Below are 26,294 nucleotides of genomic sequence, written 5' to 3' on the forward strand. Positions count from 1 at the left end.
CACATCTGATGACAGACAGTAAATCATTTCTGCTGGAATTCCTGCTCTTCCCTGTGCTATGGAATTGGTACTTTGAGACTGTAGTGATAGCAGTAGTATTAACTATAATAGTATAAATTATATTATATATATAATATATAAATATATTTATTTTTATTTATAATATTTATATATTTATAATATATTTATATAAAATATAAATATATAATATAAAATAGTATAATAGTGTATATTAAATATAATAGTATAATTAAAAATTTTAAATGAACAATAATACATACTAACATTTATCAAGCCCTTACTCTGTGCCCATCCTAAATGCCTTAAATATGTGTGTGTGTACATCACACAAGAATGTTATTATTATGGCATTATAATGTTGAGGAGACTGAGAAACAGAAATTAAGTAACTTGCCAATGAGAAAGTGCCAGAGTTAGGATTTGAAAGTCGGCAGCCTGACCCCAGAATCCCCACCGCTTTAGGGCAGAACTCATTTAGGTCAGAGAGTTGGTGACATGCACTTTTTGGTAGGAGCAGCGCCTAGTCAGGAAAACCCTCGGAAGTCATCTAACAGGCCCGTGTTATTTAATGGATGGGAAAACTTGGACCCTGAGAAGCTGTCTAATATGCTAAGGGTTACCTGCGTCTCTGGCAGCCAGCGCTACAGCAGGAATGGTCTTCTTTCCATCTTACTGGCATTTGGACTTTTTTTTTTTTTTTGGCTGAGCCACACAATGTGTGGGATATTAGTTCCCTGAAAGTAAAGTTGCTCAGTCGTCTCCGACTCTTTGCAAGCCCATGGACATTGCCTACCAGGCTTCTCCGTCCATGGGATTTTCCAGGCAAGTGTACTGGAGTGGGTTGCCATTTCCTTCTCTAGTTCCCTGACCAGGGATCAAAACTGTATCCCACTGGAAGCAGAGTCTTAACCGCTGGACCACCAGGGAAATCTTGCACTTTGACTTTTAATTGTGTAATGGTCTACGTAGGAATGTGGGGTGAAAGAGAAAAATGGAACACTTGTTCTCAATATTTTCTCACTTGTTCTCTAAACTTCCCTTTTAGGTGAATATTATCGTACCCATGTTTTTGAGGAGGAAAGCTAATATGTGATAGAACCCTTGTTTAGAACCAGGGCTCTGATCCCAGAGTCCATGACCTTTGGCTTTACACCTAAGGCTTTGTTTACATGCTGTCCATCTTACCCAGTATCTCTTCCTGAGAGGAAGGAAGCTACAGGGACCAGCCATTCTTCCAGAGTCTTTATTACTGAAAGGAATCTTAGGGATTATTTTTCTAATCCCCTGTTTTTGTTCAGGCTGAAAGGAGAGAGGTCAAAGGACCATTAGGGAAACCAGTCTGTGTAAAGCCAGGTCTCTGGCTGCCTGGCACTGCATTTCTGGTTCCGGGTTTAACTAGACCAGTGCGGTCCCTGTGGCTGCTCTTGACCTTTTGCCAGCAGGCATTCTGCACAGAGAGCTGTTTTGAATACACTCAGTCTCACTGTTGGTGGTGATCTTCTTTGCATCTGTAGATACTTTGAATATATGGACAGATCTTATGAAAACTTGCAAATGAATAGCTTTCATAAAAATGCTACTAAGTTGCTATTTAAAAAGCCATGTATGAATTCTCTTTAAAGGGAAAATAAAAAGCCTTAAATTAAATGGTTTGTGGGCTAATTTTTATGTTTTAATTATCTTTAAATCCTCAAATTCTCAGGTTTTCCTTGTCAGTTCCGTACTTCACTTTTATCTGTGTTCTTTCCTTGCTTAAAAAAACCAATCCTGTCTCCATAGGACAGAGTGATTACTGGAGATAACTTGGGCTGAGAGAAGAGGAAGCTATTACTTCCCTGTAGCCTCTCGACCTTCCCAAATCTTGGTATTTGCATGGGTCCTGTTAAAATGGGCCTTATAATAAGGATCAATTTGAAATAATAGTTGTGAGAAGACCTTGAAGTGTGAAGCAAGTGTAAGTTATCTTTATCTGCACAAGAATTTTGCCCACGATCCTGATCATCCCCACTCAGTGCCTCTTAGCCCAGGTTGTTTCTGTGGGATGTTTCAAGGGCTAGAGGTTGAAGGGCTAAGGTTGAAGTGGCATAGCACATCTCCAACAGCTGAGAGAGAGAAGGTTGCCCTTGTGGGCCTGTGTTCATCACACATTCGGGGAACTCTAAGCACAGGATGGCTGAAGTGAAAGGAGGTTTAGAAACTCAGAAAGGTGAGAGCGACTGTTGGAAAGACATAAAGATAAGACCCTGGAAGGGTTTGTGCTAGGCAGTACAAGTTTGGGCTTGGTTTTGTAGATGGTGGGGAACCAATTAGAGGGAGGTGGCAATATCTCAAGGTACATGTTTTAGGAAGATTATCCAGGCCCCCTGGTAGAGACTGTTTTGGTCAGGGAGGTCTGATGGTGACATGAAACAAAATGTAGGGAGACCAGTTTCGCTGAATTAATGAAGGAAAAATTGATGCCTTTCCCCGCCCTTTCTGTACCCCACACCCTCCACACCCTTCCCCCTGGGCTCAACACATACTCGTTTTTGGCTGTCACATCCTCCAGGACTTTGCCTTGGCATTTTCTCAGATGACAAATCCTTTATCTGGAGGTTGGTTCGTTCTCCCTACCGGTTGCTACGTGATCACGCTCTTTCACTGATCGTGTAGAAATGTTTTGCTGACAGCTGTCGGAATGAAGTTCTGCACAGCCACTGTTGGCTCTTGAGCAACGTGGGCCCCCTGGGTTTGTGGACAATAAAGTCCTCCTTGGAGGTTATATTTCTCCGGAGCTTTCAGACAGGGAAAGAAATTGCTAGCTGCTTCTCGGGTCCTGGGAGAGAGCGCAGCACATCTGGCTAGGTGGGGATGTTGACTCCTGTGGGTGTATATCCTTCTTGTTCTCAGACGAATATTGAAACTCTTCGGGAGAACCTTTATTTTCAGTCCAAAGAGACTCTCTCAGTGATGCTGGAAGCCCTCTTGGAGCGCACGGAGGACTTCACTGATTGTGCCTACACCAGCCACGAGCACAGGGAACGCATCCTGGAACTGTCAGCTCAGGCGAGGACGGAATTGCAGCAGTTAATTTCTGTGTGGATTCAAGCTGTAAGAACTTTGTTTCATCAAAGTAAATCCTCTGTGATCGCTTTGCCCTAGAGTTCTGAGAGTTATGCAGGTTACCGTAATCATCAGGGGTGTGAATGTGATCCAGAAAGGGACAAGGGTACCTCAACCCTTTTCTGCCTCCTGCTTGACCAGAGTATCCTTCCCATCCAGCATTCACAGTACTTGACATCTCTCAGCCTGTGTTTCTCACCCTCACCAGTCTGGATTCTGAGTCACCATCACTAGTTCACCCTGTTGTCCCCTCTCGTCCACCAAAATCACCTCTGGCAAATCCCTCCCAAAGTGCTTCTTCAGAGTAAAGATCAGAGTAGTAGGACCCCTACCTAGAGGTTCTTGGGACCTGAGTCTTACTGCCGGATCCTTTCAGATGTGCACAATTCTTAATTCTGAGGACACCTGATTAACAGACACAAGGATTTGGAAAACTCATTGAGATTCAGATGCAGTGAAGACAAGGGTAGATCCAGCTGGCAGGTGAAAGATATTTCACCCTCGCACAGATTCCTGGTCTCAGATTGGTGGGCAGCCACTTAAAAAGCCGTAAATAGGTTGCTGATGTGCTTCAAACGTGGAAGTTATGTGGGCAACAGTGGCAAAGGCCGACAGAGTGGTAACACAAGGACGTATGCATCCAGCCTCTTACAGAGGGTGGGTTACAGATGTGAAAGATAGCGCCCTGACACATGCCTCTGGCACCGTTTATTTATTGCTTAGGCCTAGGCTGTGTCAAGGATGCATTTAACATGATTTACAGCATACAAATCTGGAAATCATGGACACAAGCTTAGGCAGTAAAGATGAAGAGAGAAGGTGCCTGAGGACCCAGCAGTCTGCTTCCTTGTGAAGAAATGGATTTATGAATGAAGAGTAGGATAAATCAGAGATTTCCCTCAGGATTTCTTGGCATCACAGCATTGCAAATGCTCACATTAACAAGGAAAGTTAACTCAGGTAGAATGATGTCAGGGATAAAAGCAGTATTTTGTGTTCAACTTGACTTGAATTATCTATGTGGTATCTAATCTGAAGTGGAGATTGCTTCAGAGTTAAATTTTAAGCCCAACATGCAATATAGAGAGTTTCTGTGAGGAAACACTCTTTGCAATGGGAGTCCAGTTCTCTCAGTACTGAAATTTGCAGGTATCACCTTTCACATGCTTCACAGCACTTGGATCTCTGATTCTGCATATCAGATGTATTGTTCATTCATTTACCCTTTTCAGCAGTTATTGCTCAGTGCCTTTTATATTCCAGGCATCAGAAATCTAGAGATGAATTAAATAAAATCTTTGACTGCAAGAATTTTGCAATGTAGAAAAATGTGAGTATGTGAGGAAATGCTGAAAATGTGAGGTACGAGACAAGTTCAAAAAACTTTGTCCCAACAGAAGGGACAGATCATATGTTGAGAGTGTTTGGAGAAGGGTGAGTTTACATTTAGCAAGAGGAATCTAGAAGCTTCATGAAGAGATTGACATTTAGCTGGGGTTTATTCATTTAAAGAATTGAATACCTGCTACCTTGCATTTGCTATGCCAGGTATAATGCACTCATCGGTGAACAAAATATGTGTGATCCCAGCCTTCACAGAGCTTATCAGAGCCTAGTGAGCAAAATAAACTTTAAACAAAAAAATAAAATAAAAGCTATATATGTAGTTGCAAATTAAGATGATTACTTTGAGAAAAGGTTAGAGAGGGTAAGAAGAGGGTCTATTCTAGATTGTGTGATCAAAGAAGGCCTTTCTGAGAAATAGAAATTTCTGTAAGGATTTGAAGATTGAATAGGGTTTTAATTTTTGATGAGGTTAAGAATGAAGAGATGAGCATTCCATGCAGAAGATAAAACAGATTAGTTTTATTCATGATAAATTTATTAAAGAAAAATAGATTTTAAAAATTCCCCTATTTAAAAGTTAGAGTTGAAAAATGTAACTAAATATTCTCTTTGTCACTTTAACATAAACAGGTGAATTTTTAAAATATACTTTTCATATAGTTCACAGAATGATATTAAAATTTTATTGTTATTTGTAGTTAGAGTACAATTGGAATTGCTAGATGAAAAAGATAACTCTTCACATGTACTCTTAAATTTTTTTAGCAAAGCAGGAAAACAAAAAGCATCACTGAAGAACTGGAACTCACTATATTGAAAATCAGTCACAGTCTCAATGAACTTAAGAAAGAGGTAAGTATAGTTGGAACTCTAGCCTCTTTTAGTTCTTTGCAAGTTATCATGTTGTACGGTATATACAAAATGCCTTAGAATTAGTATGTTCCTATGCCCAGAGTATGTTATTTAAACGTTTTCCTTTGCCCTAGTTATTTTGAAGCGATTGTTTTATTGGTGCCATCATCCTCAAAAATTGTACACAAATGTTTATAACAACCCCAAACTGGAAACCATCTAAATTTCCATCAACAAGGAAATTTATAAATGAATTTTGGTATAACTATGTAGCTATGCCAAATACTATTCAGCAGTGAAGGAACACTATTGATACGAGTAATAATATGGATGAATTGCTTAAATGTAACGCTGAGTGAAAGAAGTCAGACACAAAGGGTGTGTGTGTGTGTGTGTGTGTGTGTGTGTGTGTGTGATTCTATTTAGAAAAAAATTTTTTAAAAGGCCAAATCCATTTACAGTGACAGAAACCAGATCAGTGACTGCCTGGGGTCATATGTAGAGGGAATATTTACTACAGAGGGGCTTGGGAGAACTTTTGGGGGTAATGGAAATGTCATAAATATTGATTATGGTGGTAGTTACTTGGGTGTAAATATCAAAACTCATCAAACTGTACCCTTGGTACATTTTGTTAAATGTAAATTGTACCTTAATAAAGTTGATTTTTAAAAATATTGTTTTGATTAAGAAGATATCCGTGTTCCCTGAATGAAAACTTAATCGTTTAATGGTTACTTTTAGGTAACTGAAAGTCACCTTAAGTCAAGGGTTTGTGAACTACAGCCAGTCTGTTTTTATAAATGAAGTTTTGGGGGACATAGTTCTGCCCATTTGAGTTGGGTAGTTGTGACTGGGTGGCCTCTACAGTCTAATTATTTACTCTCTGGCCCTCTACAGAAAGTGTTCACCAATCCCTGCTTTAGGTCATAAGACACAATCTCAGTTAAAAATGAGAATGTTCATTCCAATATATTCATCAGTATTTTGATTCATTCAGTTGTGTGACTTCCCCTCTGTTCCCCACTCCTCTGTCCTGCACCCCCAGGGCTTCTGGGGGAGGTGTGATCTCTTGTCTCTTTCAGGCCCTTCATCCCCTATTATCTAGCTTCTGTTCCAGATCTTTGCCAGGCGCTGGCACTGGGAGAGAAGGGAGGATGTAGAGAGGCAGAAAGTTCTCAGTGACCAGTGCCCTTGTGAGCTGCGCTGGGCTCAGAAGGTGTTTAAAGCTGTCTTTCTCTGTCATGAATCCCCGAGTGTGCTCTTGAGAGGCCCTGCTGCTGCCTCCCCCGACCAGCCCCTGACTTTGTAACCCCCCTGCCCCCTTGTACCCCTGCTGTGTGTGCCTGGAGGGAAACTCGCTGTGAGGGAGCCAGTGCTCCAAACAGATCTTCCTTGCAAAAATGTTCCTTCTCAGTTACCTCTAATTTGATAGTTTTTAAGAGAGTCACGGGCTCAAAAGAAGGGAGTTGGTTTGGCGGAGTTTCATATATAAATTATATGGTGATGTTTCATTGACTTCTGTTGAAGCATTCATTTTAACATCCTGTTAAACATAGAAGGATATGGTCTTCTATGGTTTAAAACAAGCCTACTCATTTTTTTCCAGCCTATTGAACTAAACTATTGTTAAGACTGTGAGTATCAGTAGAAGGTAAAATTTTTTGGTGATAGACCAAGTGGCGTTCTATAAACTTCATTTTCCTTACTTCCAAAATGGGTATAAGGATTAGGGAAATAATGTCTATAAATGTGTATAATATCTGCTTTCAGTACAGAGCTTGCCCAGGGCAGGAACTTCATGTTTATTCACCTTTCTTCCCTTGGGGTTTGTAAGTTGTCTCTAGAATCATTTATAAGGTTTGCGTGACCTTGAACAAGTCACTCAGTCTTTAGGGACGTGTTTCATAGTCTGTAAGATAAAGGGTTGGCAGTAGCTATTTTCTAGGGCCCTGATGGTTAAACAAAATCTTTTGAATTCTTACGTGTGTTTAATTTCCAAAGGAAAATGCATTTTAATGTCTTTGTTTCTGACTGTAATTATTCTCACTTGAGTTCATGAGTGCGGACTACCCTATTGTTAATTTTGTACAGAGCCCTGTAATCTGAATTGACATTGGATTACTTCCAGGAAAAAAAGAATCACTTTGTACAAATAGGCTTAATTAAAAATCAGATTAAAAATGATCTGTTTCTAGTGAGCCCAAAATAACCTGTCATAACTTTTTTTTTTTAAGACAAAATGAGAAGAAAAGATTTTGGAGTTGATTGTACGCAGAAATATTCAGTGAGAGTGAACCATGTTTAAAATCCATTCCACCTAAAGTTAAATAAAGCCTTGAGGTTTTCATTATTATTTTATCCCTCATTTCTCCTGTGACCCAAGAGTTAGAGCATAAAGTTCTGGATGGCAATATAGATAAACTGTGAGCTCCCTGAGGGAAGATGTTGCATCTTACTTGTCACGTATGTCCAGCCTTTAGGCTAGTGCCTGTCCTGACGTAGGTATTTAATAAAATTGGTTGAATACATATTTGACTGTATCTCACAATATTACTTTCCCAAATATCTGTTTAAAAACACATTAATGATCATGAACTGCCATTTGATTTTCCTCTTAATGTACAGAATACCATTCTCTTCATAGTATTCTGTTTTCACTAACTTTAAAAGTAGCAGAAGCATGGTTGAGGTAAGAGAAAAGCCATGTGGGAAAGAGCTGGTTGATAATAGGATGAAAAGAGGTCCAGGCTACTCTGCTGGGGTGACCAGTTCATCTTCTGCAAACAGGATTACTGCCAGCACCAGGGGACTCAAAGAGTCGGTCTCCTTCCTGCCCTTGGGAGAAGTTGCAAGCTCCCAGGGCTTTGCAGTTCTACTGTTCCCACAGGAAACGTTATACTTTTCCCCTCAGCAGATCAGGTGGGAGTGATCTGAGGTTGCTGCTCTTTAGTTTTTAAAGTACTCCTGAGGTTTTTCATCACAAAACCTTGTTGTTTGTTGTCTTTGTTTCACCCCCCACATCTGCAGCTTCATAGTACAGCAGCTCAGCTGGCAGCAGATCTGTTAAAATACCATGCTGATCATGTGGTTCTAAAAGCATTAAAACTTACTGGAGTAGAAGGAAATTTAGAAGGTTTGGCTGAATATGCCTGCAAACTCTCTGAACAGAAAGAGCGGCTTGTTGAGGTGAGTAATAGGTTGCTTATTAAAGAAACGTTAGTTTAATGAAAGTTGTACTGTCGTCAGGGAATATTAACACAAATACAGTTTTTGGCTTACACATAAGAGCATTTTCTCTGTTGCCTTTGGAATTTTAAAAATATCGTATTTTTCTGTTTTGCTCTTATAAGTTTGGCCTGTAAAAACAATAAAAAGTGCTAGAACCCACAAGGGCACTTCTTTTTTAAAAAAAATTTTATTGGAAGATAATTGCTTTATAGTATTGCACAAATGCACTTAATCTTCTTCCTTATTCCATCAGAGAGGTTAAATCTTGGAATAGAGCAGTGGAGATATATTATATGACCTTGTTTGTATTTGAATCTTTTTGAGTCTCAAGAGAAAAAAGACACATTCAAATTAGGTTAATTTTAAGAGGGTTTAATAAAGGAGCTGTTTACAGTTGCATGGGTGGGGTGTGGGGGAACCATGAGAGTACAGGAACTGGGGTTAGTGCTAGCAGAGCTGATTCTGCTCTTATGACCAAACTAACACGGGGAGTGAGTGGTTTAGGAAATTGGAAGGGCATGGAGTCCTTCAAGAACCTGGAGAAGTTGTGATTTTAGGACTAAACACAGAGACAGCTCCAGGCAACCTCCAGGGAAAGAGCGTGAGAATAAAGACCCTTACCCTCCTCATTCCTGCTGTTCTGTTGCTGGAGCTTCCAGCCAAACACAGCTGTGGACCCCACAGGTCAGTCTCCAAGGAAGGAAGAAGAATGGACATGGAAGGACAAAGAAAACATTCGATACAGTATTTGTTCTCTGAATCTCTCCTGCCCAAATCTTTGTTATGTGTTATTGGTGCTTTACTTGCCCCTTTTGTTATAATTCCAATTATTGATTGATACTGTAAGACTTCTCCTACTAAGAATGTCAGATATCTGCTAGTAAAGAAAATGTATATTAGCCCATGTACATATGAAGAACATATACAAACACACACACATATATATATGTATGAAGTATGTGCTAGCCAACGTGTACGTTAGTGCACAGATGTGAGCCACCTAGCTGTCTCCACGTTATCTGTTAATGTTACCCTGCTCACTGAGTCTCACATACTAATGATTAAAGGGAACTTTCAAATGAGTTAAACTAGCTTCTTCTCCTTTATTTGTTAACATCTGAAAACAACTAGGGAGCATTCTTTTTATTTATTTTTGATTGAAGGATAATTGCTTTATTATAATGTGTTGGTTTCTGCTGTACATCAACATGAGTCAGCCATAGGTATTCCCCTTCCTTCTGAACCTCCGTCCCACTTCCCATTCCATCCCACCCCTCTAGGTTGCCACAGAGTACCACTTTGAGTTACTAGAGAGCATTCTTAAATTCACTGTAAATACATCTCCTTTTAAAAATAGATTTGATGCTGTTTTGTTTATAAACCAAGTATTATGACCATAGGCAAACTTGCTAATTGTAGGAATCCTGCAGCAAGTCTTTTTAAAATGTGAAAAAAATTTTTTTCCTAATTTTCTGTTTTAAGCCTCAAGATTATTTTTTTCCAGAGTTCAAAATGGATGCATTTTGTTTTCTATTAATTATATCAAAAAAAGGAGATTTTAAAATTTTTGGATACTGACACAAATATTCTAAGAACTAGAAACACAGGCTACTACTATCAGTAAGGGGTTCAGATAGAAAAAAAGTTCTAAATCGCTTTATTGCGAAGTCCTAGGTCTTCATATAGTAGCCAGAAACACTGATGCAGTCTCTCAATGTTGGTTACTACTACTAGTTAAACTTTTCATGCTTTTTCACTTAGGTAGAATGTTTTCCAAAGAGGCTCCTCAAACCTCACAAATAGGCTTTTATAGGGCAGCCCCATCTTTCTTCTGTAAGAACTGGAACATGCTGTAAAGCTTGCCAAGTTGTGTCCAGCTCTTTGCAACCTCATGGACTGCAGCACACCAGCCTTTCCTGTCCTCCACTACCTCCTGGAGTTTGCTCAAACTCGTGTCCATTGAGTTGTTGATGCCACCCAGCCATCTCATTCTCTGTCTCTTTTAGATAATGCTCATAAACGTTAAATGCACTGGACTCTGGGGTGATTTTATGGGTGGAAATCATATTGTTTATTCCAAACAACCTGCCTTTATTTCCCCCAGTGCCGTTCCTTTGTTTTTGTTGTTCTCTTAAGTTTTGCCAGGAATTTTATGGCTCTAACTTTGAAGCAGTTTGCAGTGCTTGACATCAGTAGTGGGTCGGGGTAATATTATAGTCATGTTTCTCATCTTGTATATAACCTTGTTATAGTCAAGGTTATACACAATTCCGGTGTGTATAACCGGATTAAATTCCGGTTTGGAATTTAATTCCAGTGTGGAATAAAATTGACTTTATTCTTAAGGAAGGGAATTTACTTCTATAGTGAACTTCAAGGATGGAATCATGCCCTTTTGTTAGAACTGGATTAACAACCACTGGGCACCATAGTTAGAAGACTGCTGTAGTTGGCACATAAACATAATAAATCATAGGAAATAGACTGACATTGAGCAAAATGCCAAGTTGCTGGATCTGCACGAGGGACAGAATTAGATTTCTTCCATTAGTGTTGCTCTGTCTCCAAGGTGAGAATGATATGGTGAGAATGAGAAGGATTTTTAAAATGTGTTATGTAACTCTAATTGAACTGCTCATGTATTAATGAGTGACTTATTTAGAACAGGTGAGGTGGGATAAATGATGGAAAAAGAAAGACAAATTCTTTGAAAGGAAAATCATCTATAGTATTGACTATACTCTTGAGAGTCCCTTAGATAGCAAGGAGCTCAAACCAGTCAATCCTAAAGGAAATCAACCCTGAATATTCATTGAAAGGACTGATGCTGAAGCTGAAGCTCCAATCCTTTGGCCACCTGATGTGAAGAGCCAACTTATTGGAAAAGACCCTGATGCTGGGAAAGGTTGAAGGCAGGAGGAGAAGGGGATGACAGAGGATGAGATCTGTTTTGGATAGCATCACTGACTCAATGGACATGAATTTGAGCAGACTCTGGGAGATGGTGAAGGACAGAGAAGCCTGGCATGCTGCAGTCCAGGGGGCCGCAAGGAGTCAGATACAACTGAGCGACTGAACAACAACACAAATATATGATTTCTTGATTCCTTCTGCATATGGTTGTAATCAAATTCCACTTTGCCTATTTCACATACAAAATAATCCTGGTAATTGGACTGGGAAGAGAATTTCAATTGGCTTTGACAGGTTGGAGTAATTTTCAACATGGTTTTGAGATAGTGGTTTTGCTTAGCTAATACATGTTTTTCAATATTGTCAATTGAGACAGAAACCCCAAACATTAGAAAACTGCATACTGGCTATTTTGTGCCAGGAAGGCACTTTGACTTTAGTGTACAATGTTAAGATCATGAATTTTGCTAAGTACAATTGCAAACACATGTTCTATTGCAAGGCAGGCAATGCAGAGCAAATTAAAGAATAAACAATACAAATGGATTTCACTAAGAAAAACTGAATAACACCAAGAGTGTTTTTAAAAATTACAAAATTGTGCAACTACCATAACTAGTTTTTGCATTGCTTAATATATTAATGAGTCATATTGGTTGTGCTATTTCTTTATACAATAATTGAGATTAAATCAGGGAAGCTTGTAATTTACAAATTCAGTCTTCTTTTTATTAGTGAAGGCATTTTAAATGCATGAGGAACTAATTTGAGGATGATTGAAATTTTAATTTAGTTATTAAAAGTGGTCTTTTCTGAAATTTTATTTTGGTCAGATCAGAATACTGCAGATTTTAAATGAAGACTGGGGTAGACCAGTCCAGACTGGTTTAGACCGGAATACACTGAATCAGATTGGTCTAGACCAGCATAGACTGGTCTAAACTGGAATACACCAGTTCAGACAGAAATAGACTGGATCAGGTCAGTTCAGACTGTTTAGCCTCAAGATTTTCAATAATTTTTGCTGATTCAGACTCTTTATTCATTATGTCAGTCTGCCTAATCCAGAGTTCTTTCCCATAAAAGGTGCGCTAATTGACAGAAATGTTGTTTGTTATCAGAAAGAGTGAGTATCTTGTAACTGACATAGTTTAGCTGAGAGATCTTGGGTTAGTCCTTCTCTGAACCACATTTCTTCACACATAAAGTATGTGGGCACGACAAGATCTTTCAGGGTTCCTCCTGGTTCTTTTTTTCTTGGCCGTGCCGTGTGGCATGTGGTATGTTAGTGTCCTCACCAGAGATTGAACCTGTGCCCTCTGCATTGGTGGCATGGAGTGTTAACCACTGGGCCACCAGGGAAGTCTCAGGATTTCTCCTGGCTCTTATATTTTGTGACCACCTTACAGTGTTCAGGTGGGAAGTAGAAACAGTAGTTTTATATGTTCAACCTTTATTTGTCCCAGTTTTGCTCCTAGAGAATCTGTTTGGAACCAGTATAGTATAGTCATCTTCTCATTAATGTACAAATTATTTTTTAGGTTTTAATGTTTTATTTTCTTATAATTTTATTTGTATTTATTTATTTTGTCTGTGCTGGGTTTTCATTGCTGCACGTGAGCTCTTCTCTAGTTGTGGTGTGCAAGCTTTTCATTTCCGTGGCTTCTCTTACTGCAGAGCCAGGCTCTAGGGCGCACGGACTTCAGTAATTACAGTACATGGGCTCAGTAGTTGTGGCTCCCGGGATCTAGAGCACAGGCCCAATGTTTCTGATGCACAGGCTTAGTTGCTCCGCAGCATGCAGGATCTTCCCAGATCGGGGATCAAACCCGTGTCTCCTGCATTGGCAGATGGATTCGTTACCACTGAGCCACCAGGGAAAATTAATTTTCTTTATTAATTATAAAATGATGCTATGTATTGTGAAGAAGGAGAAAGCTGAACTATAAAAATGTTTTCTTGTAGACCTGTCGATTGTTGAGACATGTATCTGGGACAGAACCTCTTGAAATAACCTGTCTACATGCAGAGGAGACATTTCAGGTGACTGGCCAGCAGGTATGATGAACAGCAGATCGTTCCTTCTATATTATGTTTTATCTGAGTGTCATAGCAAATTGTGCACAAGGAAGACACACACAGTTCTGTACAGCTACAGGCCAAATCTACCGAGAGAAATGAAGGTAATGGAATTTGTGGTGATAATGTGTCAGAACATTCCACTGGATTATCTGGTCATCTGCCAAACTAGAGATTGGCTCATTTAACTGATGCTGTAGATTGTACCTATTTAAATGAAAAGCTGTTTGCAGTGTAGGTTGTTATGACATGTTTGCAAACTAAGTTATCATTATGTAACAAGCCATAAAAATACTCACGTTTCGACCCAAATATTCCTAAAGACATAAGGAGATTAAAGAAGAGTAAAAACATTTGTTACAACATTGCTTATAATAAGATTCAAATAACAATCTTAAATTAGGCAAATAGTATAGTATATTATGACATTAGAATAATAATTATGATAACTAGAATTAGCAGCATCAAAAGGTGTTTTATTAAAATGTTCGGTGACAAAAGCAGGATACAAATTTGTTTATATGCTATAATTGCTACGTATAAAATGTACATATATATGAAAATGACCATAGGATTGTGCAGAATATGAATATTCTACTTGTTAGGGAGAATTGTGAGTTTTTTTTTTCTGAATTCTCTGTAATGGTACTGTGTTTTCATAATTTTTTAAAGCATTTTAAAGATGGATATCCCATTTTAAAATGTCTCTGTCAAATTAAGGGAAAACCTGAGGGACAGACCTCCTTTTTTAGGTCTAAGCTCTAACATACAATTTACCAAGAGTCCTTATTTCATTTATCATGACCGTCAAAAGGACTTACTCCGTTTTTTGCATTATTGGATGACAGATGTTGAGCCCTTGGATTGATAGTTGAGAAGAGCAAAATCATCTTAGAATGTGCTGTCTCTCAGAGCCATGCTGGATGGATGTTTGTGCTCCCCTGTAGAGGACAGTGTCAAAGGCTTGGAAGCAGAAGCTACATGAGTGACCATCCGCAGTGACCACCTGCTGAGCATTTTGTTAAAACCAGAGAATCTCTCTTTGTTGGGGGAGACCAAGATGTCCAGATTTACTTGTCCATTTGGGAGTCACACTACTTGCTTTGGCTGTAAATGTATATTTCAGTAGAGCTAAAGTTCGGATCTCCTGTGATGTACAGTCAGCACTTGTAGTCCTCAGTCTATACCAGCTCTATGGTTGTAATTCTCTGCTTACTGTTTCCGTGGCAGCAGGGATATTAGGAAAAGCTTATTTTCTTTCCCAGGAAGGTGATAGATAGAGGCTGTTGTCAATTTCTACAACTTGAAAGGCTTTTTCTATTCCCTTAGCCCCAGCTTTTATTCCTGGTCTTATCTATCTCTCAAAGGGGTAATTTAAGAAAATAGAGCACACCTCTAGGATAATTTATATAATTTCTGGCCATCTCTGCTTTGGCAGTGTCAGTTTTACATTTCTTCTACAGTGTCCCGTCACACCCAAGGCACAGCTGGACAGTCGGCATACTGTACAGTGGTCCCGTTGAGAAGCCCTCACCGCTGTGTCTAGCTTCTTGTCCGCTGGCGGGCCGTGTACCCACCTTCCCTGAAGATGGGGACCTTGTTCTCCTCATAAAGCCGCCACCTGCTTGTCAAGCCTGTGCCTGTGGGACTGTGCCCACCCAGGAGGAGCACCTAGGTCGAATTCTCTCGCAGGCAGCCCTGACCATATCGGTTTCCTTTTTTTAACTCAAGTATAGTTGATTTACTGTGTTGTGTTAGTTATTAATGTATGGCAAAGTGGTCCAGTTTTATGTCTTTTTCTTTTTCATATTCTTTTCCATTACATATCAGTTTCTGAAAGCTCTTCAGGGACTCCCTGGCTCCCTCAGAGTAAAGCCTATCCTCCTGTGTGCATTTCTGCATCACAAAATCATTGGTGACCTTCCTTTTCCCCATGTTAGTCCAGGCATGCTGGCCTGCTTGGCTGTTGTTAGAATATATAGAAATGTCTCACCTCAGATGCCTTGCCCAGGCTTCCTTGTGATTCCCTCACCTTTTTCACTTCTTCATGTACATGCCACCTTTGCCAGTGACCACCTAGCTTAAAATACTGGTACTACCTAATACCTTCCATCCTCCTTGCCCTTTGTTTTTATACTTATCATTTATCATCTTTGAAGGTATTTCATGATTTCCTTACAACTTTTTAATCATCTGTCTCCCCATATTATAATATGAGCCCCATGAAAGAGGAACATTGATCTGTTTCGTTCACAACTGTTTTCGCAACACCTGGAACATGGGTACAGTGCCCATGAAGAGCCAGATATGTTACTTGATATCTTTGAGCCTCACTTTCTCCAGCTGTAAAATCAGAATAATGCTTACCTGAAAAGGATAATATTTTGTTTCTGTGTTGGAGGATTAATACTAAGGTATATCAAGCACAGTACCTCAAGGGTGTATCTACCATGTACTCGTAGGTATATGCATATATTACTGCTACGGCCATTACCATCATCATCACTGCCAGTGCTAACACCAGTTCTGTTACCATTACTGCCACTTCACTGCGACCAGCACCAGTCCTGACACCAACATTGCTGGTGTCATCACTGCCACCATCGCTGCTGCTACCACGACTACACCATCCCCTCTGCAGTGTGCAGTATGCTTTGTAGTCTAACTCTGAATTATGCTGTGGAAATAACTTTATTTCCTTGAATATTTATTTCAAGGAATATTTATTTCCTTGAATGAAGATAATTGCTCACGAAATAAAGGCTTGTATACAATAATGCCTACTATTTATCTGTAGATAAGATTGTAAGAAACAGTTTTATTCTGCTATGTATGTCTATATTGCCCAATGTGTGGAACGTATTGACTTACATGTGGAAGTTGCTTTGTATTAATGGTTGTGTCACTGAGTTGATTTTGTTTTCCAGCATGATTCTGAGAGGTAAGATTTTGAAGTTTAAACCTGTGTATTGTTTCTTCAGATAATTTCTGCTGCTGAAACTTTGACATTGCATCCATCTAGTAAAATTGCTAAAGAAAATCTAGATGTATTCTGTGAAGCCTGGGAATGCCAAATTAGTGATATGTCAATACTGCTGAGAGAAATCAATGATGTGTTTGAAGGAAGACGAGGTGAGAAACTGTCCATATATTGAAATATATTCATATTTTAATGTGACTGTTAATTTTTTAATGTCAAAAGCATCAGATGCCAAATGAATAACTTTTATAACCCAACTGGATTATTTTTATAATAAAGTATTACACAAAAAATAGTAAAAATATTCCTTGTCCTTCAATGTAGTATCAAAGCAGTAAAATTTGTTGTACAACAGTATAGGGGATTCTTTTGAATTAATATTAACATTCTAGCTTTCTTACTGATATCAAGTCATTTTTATATTTCTTATGAATTGTTTTTTAGTTTTAGTGCAAAAGCTCTTCTGTAGTACAGTAATTCTCTGATATAATTCTACTAACTTCATAATGAAATGAATGTAGTTATTTGATTTTCAAATTGCTTTCCTTCCACTTGGATGGAATCTCTTTCCTTGATGACTACATAATCTTGGAATATTTCATTTGATGGGTAAGTTCACTGGTATTTCTACAACATGTAGAATAGCACCATACAATGTACAGAGGCATCATTTTTGCTCTTTATTTTAATATCAACTTGGATTTTTATTTCCCATTGTACTGTGTGTCCAGTTGTTTATGTGTTTTTATGGTTTTTTTTTCCTTTTTAATGGCTTCTGTTAGTGTCAGCATGCTTGTTTAAAATGTCATTTAAAGTCAAAATAACATCAAATTACATATTTATTTTTACTGAATATGAACATCTAAACATATATTTTTAAAAATACCCATCTAGGATAATTATTGATTTATTTAAAAGTCAGAGAATAGTAGACTTTGTAGATATAATGTGATTTGTAAAATGTAATAAATGCTTACCACGCTTCTGCATTTAAAAATCGATAGCTAGTCTGAATGGCACATTATTTTGATGCTTTGGTAAAGTACTTGTAGCTGAATGGGTCTTTATGGTGAGGCGAGTTTTGTATACTAAAAGGTAAATTGATTATAATTGATCCATATTTAAAGAAAATGATCATTTAACCATAAGACTTGTGTAAAAAATGAAGAGAAGATTCCCAGTCTTTCTTAAGGTTTGGGTAACCTGTCCCCCCAGATCAGGATTTTCTTCACTTCCTAAGTACTGAACAGAAATTCCTCTTTAGGTATGGAACCGCTGCCTTTGATCAATGGGACACCCATTCTTTAACTGGTAGTATCTTGCTGTTCAGAGGCATCCTTACTTATATGGGGTGAATTGAGTCAGAGTTGCTTAATTTCTTGCATTGCCTTTTTCCCCCCCTGACTGTTATCATGAAGCTCATAAATATAGCTCTTCTTGCAAAGGAGTCCAACTCTGAGTTAGCTGTCACTGATGAGCTGAGCCAGTGTGACTGACTGTGATGCTCTTCCTATTCTATATGGTTATTTCGACAAACCTGCCTGTTACCTCGCACCTGCCCCCTGCGAAGGACAGAGTGGGTGGTTCAGATTCTGGTTTCTCTTTGCTACTCTTATAACTCGTAACTATGATTGGAAAGCCTCTACTCTATTTTAGCCACTTTAGTTCTGCTCTGCAAATTTTGACTCCCCTGATTGGGAAACTAATCAGATATATTTGCAAGTATCAGTTAGCCAACCAATTAGGCAGCAAACAACATGCTAAGCAGTGAAAAAGAGCCTTTATAGTGTTTGCATATCTGAAGTCAGTCTGAGAGCTAGGTGGTTGTCCCCTTACCAAGAGACCTTTAGATTTCATAATAGGGCCTCCTGGGATTATGTCAAGAATTCATAAATCAATCTTTGTCTTCCTGCCTCTCTGCCTTCATCCAATTCTGCCTTTAGGGAGGCCATGATCCCCCTTTATATTAGAAGGGACCAGATCAAAAAGACTCCACCTTTCCTTAGAGATGAGTGTGTATCAACATTTAGAATTTGAGATTATTTTAGACAAATAAATGTCAAATTCTTGCTTTCTCTCATAGCCTGCAGATTCTGTCCCTTATTTAAGGAAGCTGAATTCCTTTGTTCTTTCTGAACCATCTTGAAGTTAAGCTGACCAGCCTGTAGTTTATAGGGATGTACCAGGTTCCATGGCTCTGCACTTATTCTGTCACTTGGCAGACTGGATGTATGAGATGCTGTTCACTGAAATGGGGTGAATAGGAAGAGGGGCATGCTTACGGATGAATATGAACTCACATGGCGGGTGTGTGAGTTGGGAATAAGGGAGTGATCCAGCCAGACAAAAGATAATGGGGCCATGATGTTAATAGTAGAAATGAAGATAAGAGGATTGATTTAAGAAGAATTTTACAAGTAATATTGGTAGGATTTGATGAGTGTAGAGGTAAGAGACAGATTGAGGATAGCAACTGGCCTTGATCTAATCCAAATTCTGTAATACCCCAGTCCTACCACTGAGAACATGAATTTTTTTTCTGATTGATCATGCCATGTAAAGTCCCTTTCAGAACCAAAACTAATTATAAGAACTTCTAATACAGAATATTAGAGCATATCTTCAGTGAAATAATGAGGTTTTCCTGTCCTTGGGTGGTTAATTTTGTTTTGGAAATGCAGAAAAGCTCTGGATATTGAAAGTGGACCTCAATTAGGTTGTCATGAGAAATCATTTTGCATCCTCATAAGATGAGAGGGCCTTTGGAACTTAATTCTGGACTTAATTTATCTAGAGGTGTAAACTCAAAAGTAAGGATGGCAAAAATGTCATCTTGATGTAGGGAGTATTAAACATAAATTGTGAAGACAGTGCTTCAGAAACAATTTTATAAATCAAAATCTGTGCCAAATACATTTTTTTCATGTTCACAAACCAAATTACAATCTTATTCCTCAGCCATATGTAATTACTAGACTAAATTATCAAAACTAATGTACTAACATTTGTTTATTTAATAATATTTTAAAAATTAAATGTGAGTAGTGGGAAATTTGTTTTAAGTTATATTATGTTATTTGCAGGAGAGAAGTATGGCTACCTTTCACTCCCAAAGCCAATGGTAAGTAGAAGACCTTTGTCCACTTGAGAATATTTTTATTCAGAATTCAAAGTATGCTCTTGTTGCCTGTTGCTCATCCCCGCAACCTCTAATAACTGACATTACCAAAAAAGAGTGAGGATATTAAGTGTGGACTATTCAGAATTGTTATTCTGAGTAGCAGTCTAGATGTAGCCCATAGTCTGATTATTTGTGTTCGGTATGGGGGTTGAAGGAATAGGTAATGGATTTTATGGTTTATAAGAAGCCGTAATCTGAAGTCAAGGGTTTTTTGTTTTTAATAGCTTGGGTCTGATTCACAAGGTCATGTTGGAACCATTTTATGCAGACTAAGAACTTTCTGAATGCTTTCTACCTTGATGAAAATAAGCCATTTTGTTTGTTTTTAGACATGTGACGTGTTTTTTTAGCTTTATCCGACTAAAACTGATGCATCTGACTGCATTATAAAATAGTGTCCACTAGATGGCAAGCTTGGTTATATTTTTAGGATGGTTTCTGTACCTTTTCAGGCAATTCTCTTTCAGTCTTCATTAAACACTTTAATAATAATAATTTGTAAAACTAAAAATAAAAACAATGAAAACACAACTAAATTGAAAAGAATAAAGGTGGAGTGTAAAATTCCAAATAAAACCTAAAAACCTCTAGGGTATTCTTAACTTTCTTAAATACTTTTATCAATTGCTTTATAGTATAGTCTACTAGACTAAAGAAGAAAATACAGATGATGTAATTATACATGGAGCCAAAGAAATCATTGGTCATCTCTGCTTATTTTCTAATGAACCCAGGAGGCAGATATGTGAGAGTGTGTGTGTGTGTGTGTGTGTGTGTGTGTGTGTGTGTGTGTGTAACTTTATAGATTCCCTGAATTTATCTTCTGTCCTTTACCTCTTCCCATTTCTTTTATGGTACACAACAAATATAAACTGTGGGATAGAAAAAAAGGAAAAAGCTGCAGTTGTTCTGTTCTGCAGTTAAACTGGTGACAGAACAGCTGGTCAGAAGTAGTAAATCATGGTGATAATAAGGGAAACGAAAAATGGAGAAGTACACATATACTTCAGAGTTACCTTCTTAAGCTAAGCAGACACGCGCGTGTTTTATCATAATTTGCACTTTGTGTCCATGTGTGTGAATATATACTCTGGGAGGTGTGTGTATGTGATTTAAATAAATGGTTTCTTTAAAAAGTAAATGGCTGTCTGGTCTCCTGGCCCCTTTATCTCTACTAGCCCAGCTCTTCTGGAACTACTGCCCCAGCTAGGGGAGTTCCCACCAGATCTCAGAATGCAGGGAATACCCAACTTGGGCTGCCATCTCCAGAGAACTTCTGAATATATTTTTCAAAGAAACATTGCTTTAGGTAGTGGTTTTTACAAGTAAGCAATCATCTGTGGGCCAGCCTGGTAACCAAACTGGTGTACAATGTTTTCTTCTGCCCCAGAGGAAATATACTCTTGAGTTTTAAATAGCCTACATAGACACTAACTTGCTGTTTCAAAGCTAGGGGCCATAAAAACATGCTGGTTCAAATAGTAAATCCTAAATTCTAAGTATAATTACCTATATAACCTGGGATATAGGATTAGGAATCTGGATGTAAGTGAAACCAGGAGGCTGAAATTTATCCCTCAAAAGGGCAAACTGGTTAAAGGAAATGAATTCCAGTGTCCTAACATTTGGAAGATATTGAAATCTGCATGTAGCAGTTAATTTTATTACATCATTTCTTAAGAATAATTTCGTGGAGGGGCCAGGGAGGTTTGGGTGTGTAGTAATTGGTCTGTGGGAAGACTGCAGAAGTCTTTAAGAATGTGAAACACAGATGCTTTCCATAGCCCCAGATTTCTAACTACCTACCTGTTCAAAGGTGAACCCACATATCCAGATATTTGTCATTACAGTGGACCCATGAACGACATGGGTTTGAAGTTTGAGGTCCACTTATTAGTGAATTTTTTCAATCATACGTACTACAGTGCTACACCATCTGAGGTTGGTTGAATCCACAGATGCAAAACCATATATGGAGGAGCTATGGATATGGAGGGTGGACTCTTTTTAAGTTATACAGAGGTTTTTGGCTAAGGTGAGGGTCAGTGCCCTTAATCCCCACGTTGTTCAGTTCAGTTGCTCAGTCGTGTCCAGCTCTTTGTGACCTCATGAACCGCAGCATGCCAGACCTCCTTGTCCATCACCAATTCCTGGAGTTCACCCAAACCCATGTCCATCGAGTTGATGATGCCATCCAACCATCTCATCCTCTGTCGTCCCCTTCTCCTCCTGCCCTCAGTCTTTCCCAGCATCAGGGTCTTTTCCAATGAGTCAGCTCTTTGCATCAGGTGGCCAAAGTATTGGAGTTTCAGCTTTGACATTAGTCCTTCCAATGAACATCCAGGACTGACCTCCTTTAGGATGGACTGATTGGATCTCCTTATAGTCCAAGGGACTCTCAAGAGTCTTCCAAGGGTCAGCCATAATTGTTTTTACTTAAACAGTTTAATATAGTTTAAGTATGTACTGAAAAAATTTTAATTAAAATTTTGTTAAGGTACTTTGTTATGCTTTCCGTTACTACTGCATGTCTTTACAATTATCTGTACCGATTTTTAAGATGCTCTAATCTTTTTATTGTCACAGAAGAATAGTGCAAACCTGAGATCATTAAAGGCAGACAAGCCTGACTCTGAGGTAAGATCTCTTTTGCAATAGTCTTACTTCCAGTCTTTTACATAGTTAATGATTACATTGTTGTGATTAAAATGTATGTTTTGTAGGAGCAAGCCAAGATAGCAAAGCTTGGACTCAAACTGGGTTTGCTCACTTCTGATGCCAACTGCGAGATTGAGAAGTGGGAGGATCAGGAGAATGAGATGGTTCTATATGGAAGGAACATGTCCAGTATGGCCTATTCTCTGTATTTATTTACTAGGTAAATGTAGTTACATTACCTTTTAAAATGAATTTAATGATATCTGGTATAAAGAAAAAGTGCCATGTTATGTCATTGATAGGTTAAAGTTGGTTTCAAATATATGTAAAAAGACTATATAAGTAGTAGTTCTTATGACAGTTCAGTGAACACAGCAAGAAGACATTCATTTAACGAGGATTTAGACTTAGATGAGATCCTCTTCTAGGTTTGTGTCCCATTCCTTCCATAGTTCTGAAATAATTTTGCTTCCTGCTTTCTCTTCATCCCACATATCAGTGTCTCCCCCAGCCTGCATCAGTAAGTTTAAACGACATGCCTTTGAAATCTTTACACAGTGACTGCTTATACGCAGATCAAAGAATAGAGCCATGAGATCTGCCATGTCAGTCGGGTGCCACACCTCCATGGGTCAGCATTCATTATGTAGCAGAGAGTTTCCCTAACTTTACATTTATCTGAGCTACATTCTCTGTCTTTTCTTCTAACAGTGGAAGATTATACATATGGCATAGTATCTCAGTGTTGTTAAAACTTTAATCAGTTATGCACTCAATAACCTGTTTGAATTTTCTCAAGAAATGACCTCAAACTTTTCACTCATTTTCTGATATGTATCTTACTCATTTTTCAAAACTGGAGAATACTTGATATCTTCAGTGTTATGGCTTCTCTTCTACTCATTTTGATTTTGAAATTACAACTAGCAGTGGGTCACACCTGCCGGTTGTTTCAGTATTCTGGAATGTAATCCATTTGGTCTGAAGTCTGAAGCTCAGCTAAACTAATTGGGATCTCTACCACTGTGTGGGCTTTGAGGCTCAATAAAGAGCCCCTTTTTCTTCACCCAAATTCTGAGCTAACTGAAAAATAAGCAAAAGAATAGGCAGATGGGGGCCAGTGGCATTTATATTGATAAAGCTGATACTGAATAATGTAGTTTATAGTCATAGGCAAATAGATTTTTAAAAATAATACCTAGAATTAAGAAATATTACCCCATAGGGGCAGAATGTATCTCTTAAAACACTTGAAAGACCAGATATATTCCAAGGGTACCTTTAGTACCAAGAGAAAAAGGAAAAATGAAAGGGCTACCATGTCCAATTTATTTTCGCAAAGTCACCAAAAAGACTGAAAATAAAAATCAATAAATGTCCACCCTCTTCTGAGGGGTAAGATAAGTGAGAGAGCAGGGAGAAGTTTGGGATGCTGTGCTAGTGAGGATTTCTTCATATGGAAGGAAGATTAGGAATGAGGAAGAAACATTCATTCTTGTCTTGATGATGTCTTCTACCTTTTCAAGAGAAATGATAGGAGCTGAATAGTTTTGCCTCTGGTCAGCAGTCATTTGTTAATATCTTTCCATATTTTCCATCATTGGAGATCTTTTTGTCCCCCACTTTGGTGGTTTTCTTCCTTTGTTCTTAATTCTTAGCAACCTTCTCCCATAATTGAGTTTTCTCAAACTAGTTTTGACCTCCTTTCTTAGTTCACATCACTTAAAAATCCGATGAGTCAAGTGTGCAAAACAAAGTAAAATAGAATTTCTTTCTTTCCCTACACTCAGCGTGTGGTTAACTGAAATGTGAAGATTAACTGAAGAAACAGACATCTTTACTTTGTGCTGGAATCATGCTAGTTATCTCATGGTGATAAAAATCAGATTAAAAATTTTTTGACTGCTAAGAACTGAAGAAATAAATTTTTACTTACCCAGTGTAGTTTAGTATATAAAGTGAAAATGTTAGCTGCTTAGTCATGTCCAACTTTTTGTGACCCTCCCTGGTCTGTAGCCTGCCAGGCTCCTCGGTCCATGGAATTCTCCAGGCAGTAATACTGGAGTGGGTTGGCATTCCCTTCTCCAGGGATATTCCTGACCCAAGGATTGAAGCCGGGTCTCCTGCATTGCAGGCAGATTCTTTACCATCTGAGCCACCAGGGAAACCCTTGGTATATAAAATTTTCCCAAATAAAGGATTCATCAGTAGAATTTTTTTTTTTAAGTTTGTGACTGCCCCTTTTATTTCTTATTTCTTATCTCAGGATATTTCAGGATTGTATGGTCAGCAGTTTTTGTTTCTGAGTCAGAATAGTGGATCTTGGCAAGGGATGACATGTAGCCCAGAGACTAGGAAGCATGAAAGGCTCTATTGGAAGAGAAGGGATAACTAACTCTGTTGGGGGGACTTGTTCCTGGGGTATGGTTAATAGCCATAACAGGAGCCACTGACGTTCGGGAAAATAAAGTGGATTTTCTGTAATGGGTAACACCTTGTGTCGTTCTTGCAAGTCTCGGTAATATAATTGTCATAAACTCTCAAGCTGGCTTTGTTTTCTACCCACCTTGTCAGTATACCTGTTTCTCCCCCAAATAGTTTTTCTGTTTTCCCTTAAGACAATGGCTTACCAGCCTCATCTAGTTGCTTTTTCTGAGACTCATCTGTTAGTCTTCACAGTACCAGTTTTGTAATTTTCCTGGGCAGTTTTATAGTTTTTCTTATGGCTATTATTTAAGGTTGTCTTAACAATTTATATAGTTTCTTTGTCATTTATTTACAGTTATTCGTATTTCATTATAACTTATGAATTTTAGATTTTCTAATGCATCTTACTTTTTAAAGATTCCACACATTCCAGTGTCATATAGTTTTTAAAGTGGTTTCTGCTTCATAATTTCGTTGTCTTTACAACAGTTTATCAGAGTAAAAGAATATTGTGTTCATAACTAGAGCTATTAAGGGCCAAACCGGTACCTACTAGATTTCAGATCTTCTGTTTCATGTCTAGGCTGCTGCTCTTCTTAATATATTCTGTTGCTCTTTGTTGTAATTTACTTTTCACTTGTGAAGTTCTTAATTCTTTTTGGTAGTTTTCAATGTGATATTCCTTAATCTTCTTGATGAGAGTGGTAGCACAAATATTGTTTAACTTATTTTATAGACTCAGAATTGAAACTTAACTGATGTGCCTCATCAAAATCACCTAAATTCTTGCCATAGTTGAAATCAGAATTAAAAATGAGAATTTCCTGATTTTTGGTCTCATCTTTTATCCATTATGGAACAAAGGCCTTTTATTTTCAGATCTCATATCTTGAGTTTATGAAGCAAAATGAAGAAAGTTAAAAAAGAAAAATAAAACTTAAATATGTCAGTTTTAATTTTCTTTACATTATATAATTAACATATATAATGTTTACCAGTTTTTAAAAGTGCCTTAAGAGGTAAGAGTTAAATATTAAAGCTGCTTTAAGAAGAGTGACAATATTACTCGTCTCTTCAATATTATTATTCAAAATTTTGGATCTGTAAATACACAGGATGCTCTAAAACTTTAATATAAAATCAATTTCTAGGCAATAACTTTTTCTTACCTCCTTAATAATTATTTTATTTCAGGGGAGAGGGGCCGCTAAAAACTTACCAGGATTTAATTCATCAACTAGAGGTATGTTTAATTTCCATTTTATGATAATACTTTAATTCTGGACTAAAAGTTTGTAACAGATGGTTTTCTAAATGATTTACTGTATCATATTAGTGTGTTTACCTGTATATATAGCACACATGTACAGTACAAGAGTGATAGAAAATTCAAGGGTTTGCAGAGCATATTTTAGAGCTAAATCTAAAAAACGGTTATCTTTTTAGGAAAAAAACATAGGGATAAAGTAGAATGGGCTTTGATAGTCACTAGATGGAATATTA

General features: G+C 38.1%; 1 protein-coding gene across 1 annotated transcript in view; it reads left to right on the plus strand.

Moving 5' to 3' along the window:
- CTNNAL1 (catenin alpha like 1) overlaps positions 1 to 26,294 on the plus strand; it is a 53,867-nt gene that overhangs the window by 22,593 nt on the left and 4,980 nt on the right. The window contains exons 7-15 of the mRNA XM_061163470.1: positions 2,911 to 3,111; positions 5,236 to 5,322; positions 8,353 to 8,511; positions 13,432 to 13,524; positions 16,527 to 16,677; positions 19,609 to 19,646; positions 22,293 to 22,343; positions 22,430 to 22,584; positions 25,986 to 26,034. Coding sequence (XP_061019453.1) covers positions 2,911 to 3,111; positions 5,236 to 5,322; positions 8,353 to 8,511; positions 13,432 to 13,524; positions 16,527 to 16,677; positions 19,609 to 19,646; positions 22,293 to 22,343; positions 22,430 to 22,584; positions 25,986 to 26,034 — 984 coding nt within the window. The remainder of the gene's footprint in view (positions 1 to 2,910; positions 3,112 to 5,235; positions 5,323 to 8,352; positions 8,512 to 13,431; positions 13,525 to 16,526; positions 16,678 to 19,608; positions 19,647 to 22,292; positions 22,344 to 22,429; positions 22,585 to 25,985; positions 26,035 to 26,294) is intronic.

This window comes from Dama dama, chromosome 16, assembly GCF_033118175.1.
Source record: "Dama dama isolate Ldn47 chromosome 16, ASM3311817v1, whole genome shotgun sequence".
NCBI lineage: Eukaryota > Metazoa > Chordata > Mammalia > Artiodactyla > Cervidae > Dama > Dama dama.